The sequence below is a fragment of the Salvelinus sp. IW2-2015 genome, linkage group LG26 (genome assembly GCF_002910315.2).
Source record: "Salvelinus sp. IW2-2015 linkage group LG26, ASM291031v2, whole genome shotgun sequence".
In the NCBI taxonomy this organism is placed as follows: domain Eukaryota; kingdom Metazoa; phylum Chordata; class Actinopteri; order Salmoniformes; family Salmonidae; genus Salvelinus; species Salvelinus sp. IW2-2015.
In genome coordinates this window covers 28487733-28504163 of record NC_036866.1, presented here as the reverse complement: position 1 = coordinate 28504163, position 16431 = coordinate 28487733, and the positions used below count along the sequence as shown (strand labels likewise).

Below are 16431 nucleotides of genomic sequence, written 5' to 3'. Positions count from 1 at the left end.
GACGATTGTACATCCGCTAACAAAAGTCTGCGAAAACTTAAAAACAACTTCAATGGAGAAGTGAACATACAAGTGTAAGTAAAAACGAATGCAAATAAGTTCGAAATTGTGCTACTAATGCACATGACGGCACAAACACGTCTCATAAAAAGTAAATATGTTTTTGTTTGGTTAGCTTTTGGAAATTGTAGAAATAAAACATTTCCTTCTTCAGAAGTTCCGGCTAGGCAGGCTAACGTTAGGTAACTAATTAATTTGCTAGCTATCATACAGTAGGTGTATATTAATAATTATATATTTAATATAAGTAGACATGCACTCATAATTGACTGTAGCGCATACAAAGCACCCACAAGCTACCAGTGGCTGAAAACACAATCATCGCGGGATGAATGGGTGCCGAATTTCCGGCCAAGGGTGGTCCATTTAAAAATCCTTCTTTCCTCACTCGCCCCTTGCCCTGCAAGTGTATACGCGTCAGACGTCATGATACTTCATCAGAAGTGTCCACTTAATTTGAGCTTTGGACCACAACCTGTGACTTGCTTTCCTATCTGGAGCAGGGCACGGTTGAAAGTAGTGGTAAGTGGAGTGGCGTTAAGTATTGAGGAGGATCAACTGAAGTTGAAGATTCCCGGTGTGACTCTCGCCGTTGGGTGCAATACAGACCCAGTGGAGAGCGTGGTGAAACAGAGAAGACACTGTCTGTACTACTGAGTTTTTCCATTACAGATTACAGTGTTTCAGTTGTTAAATTTATGGTCATGTGGCAGTAGTGTGCAAGAGGGAGATTCCTAGATGTGAGAAGTGTGCAGGAGGACTTGAGACAATGGAATGTGTATTATCGGTTGAAAAAGATGTGTGTGTAAACTGTATGAGTACCCATGGTGCTGGTTGTCAATTGTACCGCAGAAATGGAATATAAATCACAGAGGATAGATGTTGTGGAGGCAGCTGCAGAGAAGTACTTGGGTGTACGAGGTTTTACTGCATTAAATTTATACGATGTTTTGAACAATAGAGTCCCGTTCTCCCAGGCTGCTGGCCTGGAGTAGGATCAGGTAGGACCAAAGTAGTTGAATAGTGGTGAGGTTTTAATGGGTGCAGGTTTAGTTGGTAGGGCAGTTTTTCTCAACACATAATGAATTCATACTACAGAATAGTAGGCAGGAAAATACAGTAGTTGGCGCCATGCACCTTTAATATTTGTTTGCAGACCATCATAATACCGAAGAAGAACAATTCATACAATTTATTTAATAACCTCATTATTATGGAATTATAAAGCAATTTATTGTGTCATGACGTGGCGCTCTTTGGGTATAGCGTGCCTTCCCCCTCTCTCTCTCGCCTACACTCAGGCTGCTGTTATCTCAGGTCGTAAATTCCTGGAGGAGACTCTCTTCCTCATGGCCAGACAGTATATAGAGAGAAAAGGTTTCACAGGAGAACAGAACCTCTTCTCCAGCATAGAACTTGAGGACTTAACAATGTACATGTTTTGTAGAAGGTGTACACGGTCGGGGAAGAATCCAGCTACGACCGGTCCATTTCGTTTAATGTTTGTGAAACTAATGAGAGACAATACAGCAACATTACCATAACCCTGTTTATACAAGAGTCTCAGTTATGAGGCTTGCATCTAATTGTTGTATAAAATGAATGTAAAATGAATGAGTAAAGATGAAACTATTTGTGAAATTATGTAATGTGATTTTAAACTGTTTAATGAAGGAAACTCCAATTCCTTTGAGTTTAACTAAATCATTGGCCGGCCCCATGAGCACAGACATTAATCTGGCGTCATGGGACAGCCCCTTTCTGCTCTTCCGAATATAACCCCCACCGTAGGAATTTATCTTCAGACCATGCTTCTTTCACTTACGAGAGGGCTAAGGTTTGAGTAGAGACCATGCTTCTCTCAATTACGAGAGGGCTAAGTTTTGAGTAGAGACCATGCTTCTCTCAATTACGAGAGGGCTAAGGTTTGAGTAGAGACCATCTTACCTCGATAACCACGAGAGGGCTAAGGTTTCAGACGTTTGCTGAATTCTTAACCATACCACGTGGTTCAACTCTGAGACTATCGAACCGACAGAATAAGAACAAATCTTTGATACTAATTACTTGTCTGCAGCTAGGAATTCGGTACCATTGAACGCAAAGACCGACAACCGCCAAAACATCTATCTATAACAACATTTCTGAATGTTACTCTGTACTATCCATTCTAACCACAGCAGAGAGAGAGAGGACGGACAAACTCTCCAACAGAAACAAACTTTCCAACAGAGATCACGACAAAACACTGAGCGTAAATATATATATATATTGATTGCAATTATTCCTGAATGTTGGAGCGTTCATGTACAAAGGATTAGCATTTCAATTGTTATAATTATCAACTTTGTAGTGTCTTTTAACTTTCGCGCCCTCCTGAGTCCCTTTGTCTAACAAACCGCCATGCCGGTTTAGCCCACTAGGGAACATTCCCCTATCATTTCCTTGTAACCATATCTACTTATTTGTTTTGTGCATTTCTGTGATTATTTAGTTAGTAAATAAATGATTTAAGACAATTGATGTATGGATGACTCATAGTGAAGACTGGGTTCATGCAGATAACCAACAATTTACGATGTTTGGAATGAGACTAACGTGAGGTAAAGAAAAATTTATTGATTAGAAGACTAATTGATCAGATATTAAAATATATTAGGAAAATCATAACTTTGTAATCTGAATATTTTCCTTGGTGCCCCGACTTCCTAGTTAATTACAGTTACATGATTAATTTAGTTTAACTTCTTTGGGCTGCAAGCCCGAAGCCGGGCACAATATGACAACAGCCACTTCAAGTGCAGGGAGCGAAATTCAAAAGATATTTTTTAGAAATATTTAACTTTCACACATTAACAAGTCCAATACAGCAAATGAAAGATAAACATCTTGTGAATCCAGCCAACATGTCCGATTTTTAAAATGTTTTACAGCGAAAACACCACGTATATTTATGTTAGCTCACCACCAAATACAAAAAAGGACAGACATTTTTCACAGCACAGGTAGCATGCACAAAACCAACCTAACTAACCAAGAACCAACCAAACTAACCAAGAAACAACTTCATCAGATGACAGTCTTATAACATGTTATACAATAAATCTATGTTTTGTTCGAAAAATGTGCATATTTGAGGTATAAATCAGTTTTACATTGCAGCTACCATCACAGCTACCGTCACAAATAGCACCGAAGCAGCCAGAGTAATTACAGACACCCGTGAAATACCTAAATACTCATCATAAAACATTTCTGAAAAATACATGGTGTACAGCAAATGAAAGACAAGCATCTTGTGATTCCAGCCAATATTTCCGATTTATTAAGTGTTTTACAGCGAAAACACAATATAGCATTATATTAGCTTACCACAATAGCCAGAAACACAAGCCATTTACCAGCAGCAAAAGTTAGCGATCGTAACAAACCAGCAAAAGATATATAATTTTTGACTAACCTTGATAAGCTTCATCAGATGACAGTCCTATAACATGTTTTGTTCGAAAATGTGCATATTTAGAGCTGAAATCAGTGGTTATACATTGTGCTAACGTAGCATCTTTTTCCCAGAAAGTCCGGATATTTTTATGACACTCAACTATTCTGACCAAATAACTATTCATAAACGTTACTAAAAAATACATGTTGTATAGGAAATGATAGATACACTAGTTCTTAATGCAATCGCCGTGTTAGAATTCTAAAAATAACTTCATTACGACATCCAGCTTAGTTATAGCGAGAGAGTGCCCAAAATCTGGGCGCAAACTACTAGTACAACATGTTCGACAGATATATGAAATAGCATCATAAAATGGGTCCTACTTTTGATGATCTTCCATCAGAATGTTGTACAAGGGGTCCTTTGTCGGGAACAATCGTTGTTTGGTTTTAGAATGTCCTCTTCTCCAGTCAATTAGCACGGAAAGCTAGCAAAGTGGCGCGAAGCTCTCCTTCGTGAACAAACGCAGACAAAGCAACACGCCTAACGTCCCGAAAAAAATTCAATAATCTAATAAAACTACATTGAAAAAACATACTTTACGATGATATTGTCACATTTATCAAATAAAATCAAAGCCGGAGATATTAGTCGTCTATAACGACAGCTTTACAGAAGGCAATACCAGGTCCCTTCTCGCGCGTTCCAGAAAACAGGAAATTGGGGTCACGTCATGCCAAGAGCTTTTATTCGACCTCAGATCATGTTATACACTCCATTTCTTCTCTCACTGCCTGTTGACATCTAGTGGAAGGCTAATGAAGTGCATGTATACTAATAAATATCAAGCACATTTATAGGCAGGCCCTAGAACAGAGCATCGAGTTCAGATTTTCCACTTCCTGTCAGGAAGTTTGCTGCAAAATMAGTTCTGTTTTACTCACAGATATAATTCAAACGGTTTTAGAAACTAGAGAGTGTTTTCTATCCAATAGTAATAATAATATGCATATTGTACGAGCAAGAATTGAGTACGAGGCCGTTTGAAATGGGCACCTTTTATCCAGGCTACTCAATACTGCCCCTGCAGCCCAAACAGGTTAATCACGTAATAATAATTACAGAGAATTTTTTATAAAAATAAGTCTTCAGTGTAATGATGCCAAAGACACGACACTAGCTAAATCCTATGTAACAACAATGTTGCTATTGTTATGATCAAAAAATTACTACAGATGTATAAGAAATTGATGTCAAGTGTTACTGTATTACCGTATGTCTCACTTATTTTGAAAATATGTTGTCATTTTGAAGCTGCAAACGTGGTCTAGTCTAATGTTGAGGTGATTCAATGTACCTCAAGTATTTAATTCTAGCTATAGTCTATATCAAGATTCATATATAAGAACCCTCCAAACCATATGCTTATGATAATATATTTAGACTAATTCAACTACAGTGCCTTCAGAAAGTATTCATACCCCTTGACTTATTCCAAATGTTGTTGTGTTACAGCCTGAATTCAAAATGTATTACATTCACATTGACTCACCCATCTACGCACAATACCCCATAATGACAAAGTGAAAACATGTTTTTAGAAATCTTAGCAAATGTATTGAAAATGAAGGTGAAGTTTCACCTTCCAACAGGACAACAACCCTAAGCACACAGCCAAGACAACACAGGAGTGGATTTGGGACAAGTCTCTGAATGTCCTTGAGTGGCTCAGCCAGAGCCCAGACTTTAACCCAATCTAACATCTCTGTAGAGAACTGAAAATAGCTGTGCAGCGACGCTCCCCATCCAACCTGACAGAGCTTGAGAGGATCTGCAGAGAAGAATAAGAGAAATACCCAACAAGACTGGAGGCTGTAATCGCTGCCAAAGGTGCTTCAACAAAGTACTGAGTAAAGGGTCTGAATACTTTTTTTTCATTTGTAATAAATTTGCAAAAATGTATAGAAAACCTGTTTTTGCTTTTTCATTATGGGGTATTGTGTATAGATTGATGAGGGGGGAAAACAATAGTATCCATTTTAGAATAGAGCTGTAACATAACAAAATGTGGAAAAAGTCAACGGGTCTGAATACTTTCCGAATGCAAACTATATTTGGCCCAGGTCCGTCTCACACACAGATCTAGGATCAGAAACACTGTCACACAGAGATCTGAACTGTGTATTCTTTGTGTTGTGGTTCTGTAGGTCATGTCTACTGCAACAGAGCAACAAGAGGAAGTGGGTGAGGTGAGTGTGCACTGTGACACACACAACACCCCCGGATACACACACTATGACGCACCTGGACACAAACACTACAACAACACAACCAGAGACACAGACCAGGTGAAGGTGTTGGACTCGTCTCTGTCACAGTACAGCTCTGAGGTTGAACAGCTCTTACCACCTACAGACCAGCACCCCACCACGGGCCAGGTAGTCTATGTTAGTCTCTCTAAGATTCCGTCTGGCTCTCAGATTCCATGTGGCACTCTTAAGATTCTGTTTGGCTCGCCAATGTTCCATCTGGCTCACTAAGGTTCAGATTATAACTGTGATGACTGTGTGTGTTGCAGAAGGAGTTGGTGATGGAGCAGTCAGAGAAGGCAGAAACACTTTCTAATGTGCCCACACACACACCTATCACACACACTCTGCCCCCTGAGCACACACACACTGAGGAGCCTCCAACATGGGGCAGAGCCCAGCAGGACGCTGAGAGAAGGCGCGGAAGTCCACCTGTCGATGAGGAACACACTGATGACCTCACTGCTTTGGGAGCCAATGGAAGTGCTTACCCGCGCTCTGTGGGAGGGGAGAGGGAGGACATGACAGAGCTCTGGGCCCTGAGTAGACCTGCACCCCTTACATCAGCCCAGGAGACCCTCAACACCCCACACACTACTCTAGAGGGAGACCGAACAATGGAGGGAGAGAAAACAATGGGGAGTGTGATGGAGAGAGAGAGGACATTGGAGCCGGTCTCTATGATGGAGAGAGAGAAAACGATGCGCAGCTTGGTGGACCTGCAGAGGAAAGTGGAGCAGAAACAACAGCGAGACAGAGAGAGACAATTACTGAGGGTGAGACGGAGGGGGGGTGATCAAGAGAAGGGAGAGAGAAAGAAGGAATGGAATAGACAGGGACAACTACTGAGGGTGTGTGAGAGAGCAAGAGCGATGTACAGAGGGTGGGTTTTAGAAAGAAAGGCACAGAACAAAGGAAAAAAAATATTATAAAAGAGATATGTCACTAAGGCATGTGACTACTTCCTGTGTGTCAGGTCCAGGAGCGGCTGTCAATCATTCAGAACAAGAAGTCCCAGGAAGACCTGATGGGCCTCAGACAGACTGACAGACTCCGACACCTCACACATAACCTGCCCCAGGTGACAAACACACACATAACCACATGTAATATACCCCATTGTCAGGCATTGGAGGGGGTGTGTGATTCTGGACTGTGTGTTTCTGTCAGGCGGATAAGAGCCAGCAGAAGACAGTGGTCAGAGAGAGACTGGAGCAGCTGAGGAGAGAACGCTCCTATGTCATGCAGTCCAAACGAGACAGGTAACACACACACACACAATATGTAAGAGATACAGGTAACAAACCAGACTGGTGTCAAGTTCCACCTTTCACTCGTTCTTTATTCCCATCTCTTTCCCTTTTGCTCTCCCTCCTCCCAGGAATACAGCAGGCTTCAAGGAGCTGCTGGGTCCAGTGAGACTCCACAGTGCAGAGACAGACGACACTGCTGACTCACTTAGGCTAGCCACCAGCACAAGCTAATTATGCTATTACGCTACACATCTGTCTCACTAGAAATCTGATAAGTATTGCTGGTTAAAGTCCCGCCCCGGCTGTTCCCCCTTCAATCTGTCATTCACTACACTACTACKCAACCTGTTTACAAGCCACATTAGCCAGTTCTGGCTTCTTCTGTCATTGGCTTATACTGTAGCCTGATGGTAAGTGGATGAACACAAAAACAGAGCTGATGGTGACAGTTTATTATACAGTTTAATTGTCATCCTAACAAAAAATGAGCATCATCAACAATAATAACATCATTTACTAAATAAAGCCCCTGTCTGTAGCGTGTCCCTCCAGTGGCCTATATAGTATATATACAGTGACAGTCAGATGACTACATCTCTACAGTTTAAAGTAGCCTCCTATCCACTCCATCTGTACTGATCTGACAGAACGACATGAGAAAGGAAATCCATGTGTGGCCTAGTAACACCATGCTGCTTTCACCTGGATCATGTTCAATAGTGCACACTAATGCAAAATGTTGAAACAGGAAATTATTGTTTTTCCAGGTAGTGTTCCAAAACATTTGTGCCAACTGACCATGACCATGCTGTCTTGTCCCATCAGTGCAGATGAAGAACAGGAATTTGGATAGGAGGGAAGGAGGCAACTGTAGAGTATTGAGATGTGACCGTGCACAGGGGCTGGGGTTGGTATTTACAGAGCTAAGGGAATGGAAGTTGAGATGGCATGTGTGACAGTTGTACTGGCATGGAAAGTTGTGTATAATGCACAGGTCAGAGGTTAGGGGTCAGGGGCTAAATGTTACATGGTCAAGGTGGGAGAGAAGTTCAACACATTCAAATGTTTTTATCTTTAATTGAACATAAAACGAGGTCTCCACTCACACTGGCGATACACACAGAACACACACCGCTATGAGCAGAGAAGCCAGAACATTCTACAGCAGCTCACACACACCCAGCTACTAAATCACACACACACACACACACTCAGTTTAGAGTATGCTACTCAAGACACAAGCTCTGTGGTCACACGCACGCATGCGCAAAAGCACAATCCTCACAGAAGAGAAACATGTTTTTTTCTGACAAAGGTAAATAAGCCTAAAGATTCAAGCTATTTGATTGGTGGAGAGAAATCTGAACCAGGTAGTCCCGAGGTGCCTCAGCGATGGGAGACGTTTGAGCTTACAGGAAGCAATACAATAGCTTTCTGTGTGGCACAGCAGGCCACCGTGTAGACCAGGGGCTATGGTAGGTCTGTGTTAAATGTGTTTTCAGCATGCGCTGGTGTGTGACTAAGACTAGACTACGACACTGAAGCCTGTTAGAAGATAAATTAATAATTTCACTAGACAATATTTTCATTTTGTACACAAGGTTCCCAAATGACAATGTTTCCAGACAGATGTAGAGCCTACAAACATAAGATGTCAAATGGCCACTAAACACCCATCACAGCCTGCTGACCACACTCAAACACTGATTGGCTGATGGAGGAATGAAGAGGATGGAGGGTCCTGATGGGACCTGGGGGAGGGGCAGTGGAGGGGTGCCCTTCCCTCCGAGTACTCAACAGATGGGCACACAGACCAGCGAGAGAAGGGTGTGTATGTATTCAGTCTACTGGTGGGCACACTGTACCCCTGGGCCATGTGGTCCACCCTCCTCATCAGAGCTGTCGTTGTAAGCCTCTCTCCTGGCCCCCGCTGACCCCTGACCTCTGACCTCACAGTCCTGGAGGTCAACCTCTTCCGCCTCCGATGAGATAACTGGAACCTCCGCACGCCCAGGCAGCAGATCCTCCAACTCCTAAAAATACAGGCAAAACACACATTCTGCATATCTCAGTACCAGGTTAACTGGTAATAGCCGTCTTTTGGATGATACAAAAATGTAATCGGTATATAGGTTAATTTGCATAATTTAGTGTAATTAAATTGGCGGTGTATTTTTGTTAGTTTCAAGATTATTATTTACACACGCACAGCATACAGATACAGAGCCAAGTTTATGCAGAAAATTGGACAGACAGTGCAAGAGCTGCTGCTACAGCTCCTGTTGCTGCTGGAGTGAAACATGCTTTTATAAGCCCAATCATTGCACAACAATTCTAAATGAATTCATGTGTTAAAAACTGTTTTGATAGCCACCATTACAAATAGGTACTATTTTTATTTCTCAACTGGTAATTGAAGTGCACTTCCCATTCAAGTGCATATACAGTGCCTTCAGAAAGTACTCACATGCTAACTTTTTCCACATTTTGTTGTGTTATAGACTGAATCACCTTTGTTAAGTGATTGTTTGACAATCAGATGAAAACATCATGACTGGTTGTGTTTATGCCACGTTAAAAGGCATTTGCCGCGTGTCCATAGGGCTAGAGGAAGCTAACAGGATGACTACACCGCGAGCGTTGCAAAATAAAATTTGAAATCTATGTTACTCAATTATTGCACCCACACCGCTTGCGTGCGCCAACGAGCATCTGTGTTGCCAAGGGCTAAAATAGAAAGCCATTCTATTTCTGATGCAGATTGCGCTGCAAGTCCTGCCTCTCCCATCTCCTCATTAGTTTATAGAAGCAGGTACCCACGTGCCATCTCCTCATTGGTTATACCCATGTGGGTGACTGAAAGACGAACGAGGTCAGTGGCGGTAATGCACCTAATTTATTAAAGTTACCAATATAAAGTCAAGTCAAGAGAAGAAAAAGCCTGGAAGGAAGAGAGATGACTAAAAACGAGTCGGTTGACCGTTTTATATGTGGATTAATTGTCGGAGTAGAGGACCATGAGCATTTCAGGTAAAATAACAACTCAATGTTTAAATCCCAGGGCAAATTAGCTAGCAACAGCAAGCTAGCTAAATAGGACAAATTAGCTAGCAAGTGCAAGCTAACTAGGTAAATTACCATAAATGTTTAATGCTTTTTGACCTGTCCCCAAATTCATATAATTGGTTCAGAGTTTGTTTTGATATTTTAACCTGCGTGTCGTGATCTCGTTTGGTGTGTGGGGACACAATAAATGTATGCACGATGGCGCACGCGCGCAGCCGGTTTGGGTTCCGTGTAAGCGTTCCCTAAGGTAAATTGAATTAAAATTGCCAAAATGATATCGCCTAATTAGCTTACTACTACCTATACATAAATAAATAAAATCATTCAAAATAGGCAACACAAAATAGACTACTACAACAGATAGCATGATATGGCCACAGAGGATCATTAGCTTAAAAAAAAAAAAGACGAAGAAGCTGGATTGCTTCATCGCATAACCTGAATATGGAAGGGCCCGCAATTTGGGCAGAGCACGCTGCAAATACCAAATAGAGGATGATGGCATTGCGACTCAGTGAAAAGCAGAGACCCACCCTGGCATATCGCAATATTTAAAAATACAATTGCGGAAGAACTATTTGGAAAGCAAATGGCTATTGATGTAAAGAGATGGCAATGAAAAGCTTCCAATCTGTCTTTTAGTTATCAAAATTCTTAACTTAATTGAGCGAACAGTAGCCTGTCATATTGGCACTAGCGGAGAACATCTGCCATTTTCCCTCCCGGTGAGTGCGTATATTCACCATCTTTGTCATTGGGTCAGCGCCACTTGTTTGTTTTTGGACAATAATTTCCTCAATATTGAGGACAATAACAACCCAATATTGTTAATCAACCAGGTTGTCATTGAAATACTTATAAAGCAGCCTTACGTTAATGCCAATGCTGTTTTCTATGCATGTTTTCACTTAATACTTTGGGATACTGGTGCTGTGTCGGAGTTGGAGTAAAAAGCTGTATTTGTCAGATTTGATGAATATATAAATGTTGGGAAAGAAGACCTGTAAAACAAATCTGTTTGGTTTAAATTTATACTTAGGCTATTGTAACAAGGCATATGCCAGCATTGTTGGCTAGACTTTCATGGCAATGGCCATTAGAGTTCACTTTTCCAGGTATGAGCCCTGGTTAGAGTCCCTATTGCAGCTTTCACTTTATTCCGCTATATTGGTGGCAGCGTTGGGATCACCTCCAGCTCACATCTAGTTATGTGATCTAGAGGTGGGAAGCATTTGGTTTTTCAACATTGTGTTGGGTGTAATTACATTGATATATCTAGTGAACAATGGATAAGCAACAATGGGAGTGACAAATAGAAGTAGTCACTACAGGTGTGATCAAGCCTTACATCCAAGTTGCCTGAAGCTGAATGGAAAGTGCTCTGCTCTGACCAGTTATTCAGAAGAAAATCCTCTGTGARGGTCAAATTTGCATAAGTTAACTTATCAGTGTGGACCCAAAACAAACACATTCTACACATTTACAAACTACCTGTTTAAAGTGTAATTATAACCATGGTGATCTTTTGTTACTAAAACGTATATATCTAATAACCTGACGATGATCCACATCATATGGGCAGACAAATAATGTAAGCTTGTTATGCAGCAAAACACAACTATCCTTTTTTTAGGATGCAGACCAGTAATATGAATCACTGTTGATCCATCCTGTTCTGATCTAATGAGATGGATGTAGGATTTCCTACGGCCTAGAATCGAGGCCTTTCACAGTCATGAAGGACATTGGCTCTTCTTGATTCTCATTGGCGAAGAATGAACTCAAGTTAGGGGTCAAACTCTCCTATACCACTTTGCCCAACATGTTATACCCCAGAGGTTGAAAATAAACCCTTTTTAAGGGGATATAACTTGTATCATTATTATAGGGCTATGAAAGCCATAGCCTAATGGCTTCAGACTGAGAATGTCTCACTATTTATTTACGGAGAGCAATTTCTGTTTTATAACAAGTAGTATCCATTTATCTACAGTAGTGTGTTAATTAATTATTTCTTTCTTGGAAATACAGAATATGTATAAAATGCCAAATATACCAAAAGCTAAATCAAGCAGAGATTTACAACTATTTAACCATGTTAATCATTAATGAAACATGCAAACTACAAAAATGTAACCAAAGATAATGAATACATGACAACTGTAGCATTGAAGGCAAGGAAGTCAGCAAGCATCTGGCCTCCCTTGATTTAAAAAAAAGTATACAAAAACTTGCCAATCAGCGTTGAGCTAAACTGAGCAAGCTCAATTGTGAATGGTCGAGGAGCACCCAAAAAAAAGTGTCAGGGGAAGCTAGCTTGAATTTTGGCGTCACTCCTATCAAATCCCATTGAAAACACACATCATTGACAGAAWAACTTGAATTGCTGCATCTCCTTGTGTTGTTATCCTCCGGTAGCTGGCTAGCTAGCTAAAATTGGGCCTTTCCTAAATTAGCCTTGGATGGAGATAGAATTAAGCAAAACCACAAGTCCAAATCACTATGTACTGGCCAATGATTATAACGGCTATTCTGATCCAACCATTAATTCATATATTGTTGTGCCCCTGGCCTGAGAGGATGGAGGTTCAATATGTAGCTAGATAAGGTAATTATTTCATAAAGACTTCCATATAACATTGAAACCTATTTCACTCATGTTCTACTCCCCAAATTTATTTTTTGCCTAGGCCTACTGGTTGTATGAATTTGGGATCTATCGCCCCACAACTGTCCCAGAGTCTGTTTGGGATAGGCCATTTCTTTCTCGCACAGAATGACAAGCTGACCAATAGAAAAAGTAAACTGTTCTACTATGGGGGATAGTAGATTGACATAGACTAGTGATTTTGCTGTTCATTACTCATCTTATTGTGCATCGGAATTCGGTAAGAAGGATGCACATAGTTGCATCCTCGACTTGTTCTGTTAAAATGAATTACCATAATCTAAATGTGATTTCTGTCATTCTGAGCACTGTGGGTGGACGGCCTAATTAGGTTATGCACCCAATGCATATGGGACTGGTAAATTTCTCAAATGTACGATATATTAAAATTCTGCCAGTCAAATGTCCGGCGGCGCTACATTTTCCTAACGGAAACCCTGCTCAGTACGATCATGTAGACAAAGTGATGGTTGAGACAATGTGTGATGTCCTGGACTGTGAACTAAATGGTTGGACACCTTAGGCAGGCCAGTTAGTTCTTAGAGGTACTTACAGAGAGTTTCTCAGGACTGATCCAGTTGTTTTCAGGGAACTGGATGTCAAACTTGATGAACAGATCTCCCTTCTCAAATGGGTTCCTGTACTGAGGCATCCCCTCTCCCTTCACCACCCGTATACAACCTGACACAAACACACACAATCATCAATTTAATGATACAGGTCGGATCAAATAGATATATACTTGAGGTGATGTGTGTGTTTTACCTGGCTCTATAACCTTGCCGGGGGGATATTTGACAGCGAGCTGGCGTCCGTCAAGGTGTGTGACTGCTAGTTGGAAGCCACACAGAGCCTCCACCAGGCCGATACGCTGCGTCATGTGAAGGTCATGGCCGTCACGACGGAACCCCTGCAGAACACACACACACACACTTACACACACACTTAACACTTTCTCAGCACTTTGAACTGCTCTGAATGACAAGTGGGCGAGAGTTTCAGGAATGTCTCAAACTCAGAAGGTGTGAATTGAGGGCCATCTTCATGGAGGAATCGAAGGAATTTCCGAACACATCACTTGAAGAGGTTTCCAGTAGTTTGTTTAAGTCTTCAAGTACTCTCTGCTACAATGTGTGTGTGAGAGTGTGTATATTACCTCATGCTCCTTCTCCTGTAGGACCAGTAGTATGTCTCCAGGCTCAGTGCCTGGGGCCTGGTCAGCCTCTCCTGTGAAGCTGATCTTCTGGCCGTGTTTCATGCCTTTATCAACATGGACCTCCAACAGCTTGGTCTCCTTGTTCACCTTACGACCCTCACACTTCTTACAACGGTCCTTCTCACTGATCACCTCCCCTATACAAAAACATCAAAAGGATTAGTTTCCTATAAAAAAAATGTGTTTCAAAAGTGTATTCATAAAATTGCAGACTATGTGAATGTGTGTGTGTTTTCCTACCCTCTCCGTTGCAGTCTGTGCAGACTGACTGCATCTGTTGGACCATGCCAGGAGCCAGCTGTCTGATCATGATCCTCATGCCTCTCCCTCTGCAGGCCACGCACTTCTGCACCGCCCCCGCCTTACCCCCCGCACTGGAGACAGACCAAAGTGAGGAGAGTAAAGTATCACATTAAACAATATAGCTCATGTTAAAGATGTGATTTATTTCAAAAAGTGGAGTAGCTCAGCAACTACTAACATTGATTTTCACATTAAATACATTCTTTAAAAGTGTGTAAACTCACCCATTGCAGGAAGCACACAGGACATTCTTGCTGAGCTGTAGTTTGGTTGTTTTACCATTGTAGAGGTCTTCCAGTGATACTCTGTGTTAGAAAGGTAGGCAGGGTTAGGTAAGGCATAACCAACAATGTCTGGATGGAAGACTAGAGAAGTGAAGGGAGAGTAACTGTCACTCACTTGAGGGGGTGCACCATGTCCTCTCCTCTCCTGCGTCCCCCGTTGCGTCCTCCCCCTCCACGTCCCTGCCCCCCCATAAAGCCAAACAGCCCCCCTCCAAAGATGTGGGAGAAGATGTCGTCCATGCCAGCCCCTCCACCACCTCCCTCCCGCAGCCCCTGCTCTCCATAGCGATCATACAGCTCCTTCTTCTCTGGATTGGTCAGCACCTCATAAGCAAAACTGATCTCCTTAAACTGGGAGAAAAGGGGTGAACTATTAGGGACCTGCCATTCTTTATCATAACTACCTCCCACAGACATTCTACAACCTCAGGTGACATTTTCCCACTGTTTACTTTAAATCTGCATGAACAATCCCCACATGCAGTTGTCTCACAGATACTCCTCTCCCAATGCAATAATCTAACGTGGTTTACTTTCCTCTCCTCCTTCATCTGCACTGATGTTACACAGGCCAGTTGAGAGATGCAGAACATGCTGGTTGGGAATTAGCTTTCACCTGCCAGTTATCTCAAGTCAGTGCTGTATATGAAGCAGATGAGACCAAGAGAGAGAAGGAGCCTCTACAGACTAGCCAGGTGCACTCCTGCTCTAGAGAGGAGGCCATTTGACTAATACCAAAGTCAATTTAATACCCATCTTAGTTACTGCTCAATATAGATAGGCCTGTGTAATGGTACTACCATGGCTGGTGATCGTGATGTGGCGTGATTAGCGTGTTATGATTCGTTGTGTGCTGTGTCACATGTGTGTATAACCACCTCTCTCTTACCTTGTCCCCGGCATCTGGGTTCTTATCAGGGTGGTACTCTTTGGCCAACTTGCGGTATGCCTGCACACAAAAGAAACAACTACTTCAGTTACTGTCTCTGGGCTGTTATAGGGCCAAAATGTTTCTAACTGCGTAGCTTTACACTGCTGCTGCCGCAAGACCAACACTTTCTGAATCTGAAAATCTTCCAGCTAGCTAATAGTCTAACCAGAAATTCTGATCGTATGTACTAACCGGCTAGCTAACACATAGCCTAACTAGTACCTCTATGGTTCTACGCTGACAGATTTGTTTCCTCACGCTAACGTTAAGCCAGCTAGCCACTGCAGCTAACTTCGAGCAGCAATCTGCAGCGCATCGTCTAGCAACGATCTGACTGTCTGGGATAACGAATGTTACTTTCTATGCATTAAGGAAGGCCTAACGTTAGTTTCCCATGTATAAAATACATCTAACCAACTTCCTAACAGCTAACTAACTGTCTAGCTACATTAGATCGAGTTGTCAATCAGAGAAAGACATTGCTAGCTTTTCATTATATCAATTATTTTCTCCAGAAATATCCGCTGTCTAACTCGCAAGGCTAGTTAGCTTAGCATCTGAACAGTGTTGGCAAGGCCACACCAACCCAGTTTTGCTGTCTAATTAATCACCAAAATGTCTGTGTAGGCACTGTGGTGGTGTTCTTTTTTAACAATAATAACACCTGTCACGTACCTTCTTTAGCTCGTTTTCGGAAGCGGAGGGTGAAACTCCGAGGATGTCGTATAGCTTGGTATCCACAACGTTGGCCATAATGCTATCTATCTAGGGCTACACACAGAGAAAGACCTGCGGAATTGCGGTTGAAAGGAAACGAGAGAAGACAAGCCGGGTGGAAACGTCATACGCAATGCGTCAATTTGGGTCAGCGCGCTGTCAGTCAGCTGATATGCTCC

General features: G+C 42.0%; 2 protein-coding genes across 3 annotated transcripts in view; one reads left to right on the top strand and one right to left on the bottom strand.

Moving 5' to 3' along the window:
- LOC111952729 (uncharacterized) overlaps positions 1 to 7605 on the top strand; it is a 21508-nt gene extending 13903 nt beyond the window's left edge. Inside the window, exons 5-9 of one of the 2 annotated variants that reach the window (XM_023971626.1) lie at positions 5713 to 5754; positions 6084 to 6590; positions 6791 to 6895; positions 6985 to 7076; positions 7196 to 7605. In XM_023971626.1, the coding sequence (XP_023827394.1) occupies positions 5713 to 5754; positions 6084 to 6590; positions 6791 to 6895; positions 6985 to 7076; positions 7196 to 7298 (849 nt within the window). In that variant the 3' untranslated portion in view covers positions 7299 to 7605. Of the gene's footprint in view, positions 1 to 5712; positions 5944 to 6083; positions 6591 to 6790; positions 6896 to 6984; positions 7077 to 7195 lie in introns of both variants that reach the window. The other variant, XM_023971625.1, reaches the window with a different exon arrangement.
- LOC111952730 (dnaJ homolog subfamily A member 2) lies at positions 7505 to 16431 on the bottom strand. The gene is made up of 9 exons (XM_023971627.2): positions 16211 to 16431; positions 15494 to 15553; positions 14720 to 14955; positions 14545 to 14625; positions 14258 to 14391; positions 13958 to 14154; positions 13567 to 13711; positions 13355 to 13482; positions 7505 to 9100 (listed from the first exon to the last, which is right to left on the bottom strand). Exons 1-9 carry the CDS (start codon positions 16286 to 16288, stop codon positions 8912 to 8914), a joined length of 1248 nt encoding a protein of 415 aa, XP_023827395.1. The 5' UTR covers positions 16289 to 16431; the 3' UTR covers positions 7505 to 8911.

Bases quoted from the DNA above. Each gene is read 5' to 3' on its own strand.
- LOC111952730 (XM_023971627.2), bottom strand. From the start codon at position 16,288: ATGGCCAACGTTGTGGATACCAAGCTATACGACATCCTCGGAGTTTCA. The intron at 14,392-14,544 runs GTGAGTTTACAC...GTCTGTCTCCAG, and splicing joins CTGTGTGCTTCCTGCAATGG to TGCGGGGGGTAAGGCGGGGG. The intron at 9,101-13,354 runs GTAAGTACCTCT...CTGTATTTTTAG, and splicing joins TCAGTCCTGAGAAACTCTCT to GAGTTGGAGGATCTGCTGCC.